At 68.8% G+C, this 5495-nt stretch overlaps 1 protein-coding gene across 1 annotated transcript in view; it reads left to right on the forward strand.

Annotated features, from left to right (window-relative positions):
- The window catches only part of XAB2 (XPA binding protein 2), a 25747-nt gene that overhangs the window by 1705 nt on the left and 18547 nt on the right, over nt 1-5495 (forward strand). Inside the window, exons 4-18 of the mRNA XM_033511546.1 lie at nt 306-503; nt 762-896; nt 1123-1287; nt 1551-1695; nt 1905-2056; nt 2186-2305; nt 2397-2528; nt 2710-2841; nt 3069-3182; nt 3439-3601; nt 3899-4089; nt 4258-4380; nt 4690-4861; nt 5173-5299; nt 5402-5495. Coding sequence (XP_033367437.1) covers nt 306-503; nt 762-896; nt 1123-1287; nt 1551-1695; nt 1905-2056; nt 2186-2305; nt 2397-2528; nt 2710-2841; nt 3069-3182; nt 3439-3601; nt 3899-4089; nt 4258-4380; nt 4690-4861; nt 5173-5299; nt 5402-5495 — 2163 coding nt within the window. The remainder of the gene's footprint in view (nt 1-305; nt 504-761; nt 897-1122; nt 1288-1550; nt 1696-1904; nt 2057-2185; nt 2306-2396; nt 2529-2709; nt 2842-3068; nt 3183-3438; nt 3602-3898; nt 4090-4257; nt 4381-4689; nt 4862-5172; nt 5300-5401) is intronic.

Here is a 5495-nt window from a genome sequence, read left to right on the forward strand (position 1 = left end):
CGGGGCTGGGGGACACGGGACAGGGCTGGGGACACGGGACGGGGCTGGGGGACACAGGACAGGGCTGGGGGACATAGGACAGGGCTGGGGGACACGGGAGGACACGGGACAGGGCTGGGGGACACGGGACGGGGCTGGGGGACACAGGACAGGGCTGGGGGACACGGGGGGACACGGGACAGGGAGGTGACGGGGACACAGAGGGGATGTGGGGCATGGCTGAGCAGGTGCGGTCCTGCTCAGGTTGGGGTCCCCGCTGTCCCCATTGTCCCCATGTCACTGTCCCACTGTCCCCGTGTCCCCAGATGCCGCGGATCTGGCTGGATTACTGCCAGTTCCTGGCGGAGCAGGGCCGCATCACGCGGACGCGCCGCACGTTCGACCGCGCGCTGCGGGCGCTGCCCATCACCCAGCACCGCCGGCTCTGGCCGCCCTACCTGAGCTTCGTCCGCAAACACCCCCTGCCCGAGACCGCCGTGCGTGTCTTCCGCCGCTTCCTCAAGGTATGGGGACACCAGGGGACACACCTGGGGACACCGGGGGACACCCCTGGGGATAGGGACACACGCCTGAGGACACACCTGGGGACAGAAACACAAGTGGCGGTGTCCCACTGGGGGGATGGATGAGCACCTGGATGTCCAGGTGACACAGAGGTTCAGGTGACACTGCTGTCCCCAGCTGTGCCCCAAGGAGGCAGAGCAGTACGTGGGGGTTCAGGTGACACTCAGGTGACACTCAGGTGACACTGCTGTCCCCAGCTGTGCCCCGAGGAGGCAGAGCAGTACGTGTCCTACCTGCGCTCCGTGGGCCGCCTGGACGAGGCCGCGCAGGTGTTGGCCCGGCTGGTGAACGACGAGCGCTTCGTGTCCCGCCAGGGCAAGTCCAACTACCAGGTGGGCACTGGGGACACCTGGGGGGGGCACTGGGGACACCTGGGGGGCACTGGGGACACCTGGGGGGGTCTGTGGGAGGGCACACGGAGCACAGAGGACACAGGCTGGGCACTTTTGGGGCACCTGGGGGTGCTGGGGGGCTCCTCCCAGGGCTGGGGAGGTCCCTGGGTGTTTCTGGGGGATCTCGGTGGGGTTTGGGGTCTCTCACATCCCGTTTTCTCCCCAGCTGTGGCAGGAGCTGTGCGAGCTGCTGTCCCAGCACCCCGACCGCGTGCGCTCGCTGGACGCCGGGGGCATCATCCGGGGCGGGCTGACGCGCTTCACCGACCAGCGCGGCCGGCTCTGGGGGGCCCTGGCCGACTGCTACGTGCGCTGCGGCCACCTGGAGAAGGTGACACTGCTGTCCCCAAGGGCGGCACCCTGGGAGGGTCTGACAGCACCTGGGGGCAGACTGACACCCCTGTCCCTGTCCCCTGTCTGTCACCTGTGTCCCTGTCCCACCCCAGGCCCAGGATGTGCATCAGGAGCCTGTTCAGCTCAGCGTGTCCCTGTCTTTGTCCCCTGCGGCCCCAGGCCCGGGATGTGTACGAGGAGGCCGTGCAGGCTGTGCTGATCGCAGTCCCGGTCCTGACCCCGCTGTTTGTCCCGTTCCAGGCCCGGGATGTGTACGAGGAGGCCGTGCAGACGGTGATGACCGTGCGGGATTTCACGCAGGTGTTCGACAGCTATGCGCGCTTTGAGGAGAGCGTCATCGGCGCCCTGCTGGACACCCAGGCCCAGCTGGGCCGGGGCCAGGACGGTGCGTCCAGGGCACCCCGAAACCAGGGGGGAGCTGGGGGACCCCAAAAGGAGAGCATTACTGGGGACAGCTGGGTCAGGGGCAGGAGGGACAGGGAGCACCCTGGAATGGGGACACTGCAGAACGGGGAGTGACACTGTGGAACGTCCCCCCCGTGTCCCCATACCTGTTCTGTGTCCCCTGACCCCCACATCCCCGTGTCCCTGCAGAGGAGGTGGAGCTGGAGCTGCGCCTGGCGCGCTTCGAGCGCCTCATGGCGCGGCGGCCGCTGCTGCTCAACAGCGTGCTGCTGAGGCAGAACCCCCACAACGTCCACGAGTGGCACAAGAGGGTGGCCCTGCACCAGGGACAGCCTGACAAGGTGAGGGGACACCGGGGGGAGAGTGACTGGGGGTAGGGGACACTGGGGACGGTGGGTTTGGGGGGTTTGGTGGCAACAGTGTCCCCCCCATGTCCCCCACGTGTCCCCCCGTGTCCCCACGTGTCCCAGATCATCCAGACCTTCACAGAGGCCGTCCGCACCGTGGATCCCCAGCGCGCCACCGGCCGCCCCCATGAGCTCTGGGTGGCCTTCGCCCGCTTCTACGAGGACAACGGGCAGCTGGACGATGTGAGTGACCGCTCAGACCCTGAGTGACGCCCCCAGAGCCGCCTGCGGTCCCCAGGCCAGCTCCACCATGTCCCCATGTCCCTGTCCCCAGGCCAGGTCCATCCTGTCACGGGCCACGCGGGTGCGGTTCCGGCGCGTGGAGGATTTGGCTGCGGTCTGGTGCGAGTTCGGGGAGCTGGAGCTGCGGCACCAACGTCACCAGGAGGCCCTGAGGGTGCTGCGGGTGAGCAGCCGCCCCAAAAACGGGGGGGGAACCCCAAAAATGAGGGGGGCTGGGGACAGTGGGAACCCCCAAGGACCAGCCCTGTCCCCAGGTGGGCCATCAGGGCTGGGATCTGTGTCTGGGGGGTTCTGGGGTTTTTTGGGGTGTGTTTGGGGACCCTGGTGACGCCTTTTTCCCCCAGAAAGCCACGGCGCTCCCGGCCAAACGCGCCGAGTACTTCGACAGCTCGGAGCCCGTCCAGAACCGGCTCTACAAATCCCTCAAGGTGTGGTCCATGCTGGCCGACCTGGAGGAGAGCCTGGGCACCTTCCAGGTGGGGCACGGGGACATCTGGGGACACTGGGGTGGAACGTGGGGGACGCCTGAGGACACCTGGGTGGACTGAGGGGACATTTGGGGACACTGGTGGGTATAGGGGACATCTGTGTGCCCTGTCCCTCCATGGACACCCCTGTGTCCCCGTGTCCTCTTGGCCTCCCCATGTCTGGGGTGTGCTGGGGGTGGCTCTGACCTGTCCCTGTCCCCTGTCCCTGTCCCCAGTCGACGCGTGCTGTCTACGAGCGCATCCTGGACCTGCGCATCGCCACCCCCCAGATCGTCATCAACTACGCGCTGCTGCTGGAGGAGCACGGCCGCTTCGAGGACAGCTTCAAGGTGACACGGGGACACCTGGGGACACTGCAGGGACAGCCCGGCACAGCAGGGGATGGGGGCGTCCAGGGGAGCAGCTGGGGACAGCCAGAGAGGATGAGGGCACCCCATGGCTGGAGGGGTTGGGTGGGACACCCTGGGAAGGTGTTGGGGACACCCTGGGAAGGTGTTGGGGACACCCGTGGCTCGGAACAGCGTCCCCACAGGTGTACGAGCTGTTCCGGTGGTGACACCGTGTCACTGTCCCTTGTCCCCGCAGGCGTACGAGCGCGGCATCGCGCTGTTCCGGTGGCCGCACGTGGGGGACCTGTGGCTCACGTACCTGTCCAAGTTCGTGGCCCGCTACGGTGGCCGGAAGCTGGAGCGGGCGCGGGACCTCTTCGAGCAGGCGCTGGACGGGTGCCCCCCGCAGCACGCCAAGAGTAGGGACACGGGGACGTGGGGGACAGGGGGATGTGGGGACAGGGGGACGTGGGGGACAGGGGGACAGGGGGGGACGGGGACATGGGGGACAGGGGGACATGGGGGTGTGCAGGGGGACAGGGGATGCCGGGACAAGTGCCCGTTTGGGCAGGGGGTGCCCAGGTGTGCCCAGCTGTGCTGGTGACATCTGTGTGCCCAGTGTCAGCGCCCCTGAGTGGGGACTTGGGCGAGCTCCCGGGTGGAACCGGGGGAGTTCTGTCCCTGTCCCCAGCAGTGTCCCTGTCGCTGTCCCCCAGCCATCTACCTGCTGTACGCGCAGCTGGAGGAGCGGTTCGGGCTGGCGCGCCGGGCCATGGCCGTGTACGAGCGCGGCACGCGGGCGGTGCCGCCGGCCCAGCAGCACGACATGTTCCACATCTACATCCGGCGCGCCGCCGAGCTCTTCGGCGTCACCCACACGCGGCCCATCTACCAGAGAGCCATCGAGGTGGGCCTGGGGACACCTGGGGACACCTGGGGGTGACGAGGGAAGCCCGGGGGGGTGGGGGCGGGCAGGGGACTTGGGGGCTTCACAGGGGTGCGTGGCTGGGGACGCAGCAAGGGCTGGGGGGCACTGGGGGCACAGGTGAGCAGCGGAACCCCCGTGTCCCCCCAGGTGCTGGGGGACGACGCCGCGCGGGAGCTGTGCCTGCGATTCGCCGACATGGAGTGCAAGCTGGGAGAGGTGGATCGCGCCCGCGCCATCTACACCTACTGCTCGCAGATCTGCGACCCCCGGGTGAGCCTGGGCACTGGGAGGGACTGGGGGCACTGGGGGCACCCCCTCCTCCCCAATTTGCGACCCCCGGGTGAGCCTGGGCACTGGGAGGGACTGGGGGGCACTGGAAGGGACTGGGGGGCACTGGGGGCACCCACTGCTCCCTGATCTGTGACCTTTGGCTGAGGTGGCACCTGGCCAGGAGTGTCCCCAGGGTGTCCCCAAGGCCACACGGGTGCTGTGGGATTGTCCCCAGGCCCATGTGGTGTCCCCAGGCAGTCCCCGTGTCCCTGTCCCCGTGTCCCTGACGCTGTCCCCGCGTCCCCACAGATCACGGGCAGTTTCTGGCAGACGTGGAAGGAGTTTGAGATCCGGCACGGCAACGAGGACACGATCCGGGAGATGCTGCGCATCAAGCGCAGTGTGCAGGCCACCTACAACACCCAGGTCAACTTCATGGCCTCGCAGATGCTCAAGGTGTCCGGCAGCGCCACCGGCACAGGTGAGCCCAGAGGGGCAGAGGTGAGCCTGGGGGGGGGGTGGGCACAGGTGAGCCCGGGGGGGCACAGGTGAGCCCAGGGGGGCACAGGTGAGCCTGGGGGGTCACTGGAGAGCCCAGGGGGGCACAGGTGAGCCTGGGGGGTCACTGGAGAGCCCAGGGGGGCACAGGTGAGCCTGGGGCACGGGTGGGAAGCTATGGCAGGAGGGGAGTGCAGGTGAGGAGGCTGGGAGCGAGGGGGGATGAGGAACGCCTGGGGGTGCTGGGGGGTTCCCGGGGGGGCCGTGCCCCACTGAGCGCCGTGTCTGGGGCAGTGTCGGACCTGGCCCCGGGACAGAGCGGCCTGGACGAGATGAAGCTGCTGGAGCAGCGAGCCGAGGCGCTGGCGGCCGAGGCCCAGCGGGACACGCCCCGCCCCACCCAGCAGGTGCTGTTTGTCAGGTGAGTGACCCCGCCCTGCCGTGGCCACACCCCCGACCCCACCCACCTCTACCTGCCCCACCCACACTGGTGGGGGTCTCTGGATGCTCATGGGGGGTGCAGGGCCGAGGCCCCCCCGGGGGCAGAGCCCTCCCTGTCCCAGCAGGGGAACCCCGAGGAGATCGACCTGGGCGACGACGAGGGAGACGAGCCAGAC

This window comes from Parus major, unplaced genomic scaffold (genome assembly GCF_001522545.3).
Source record: "Parus major isolate Abel unplaced genomic scaffold, Parus_major1.1 Scaffold341, whole genome shotgun sequence".
Taxonomy (NCBI): Eukaryota; Metazoa; Chordata; class Aves; order Passeriformes; family Paridae; genus Parus; species Parus major.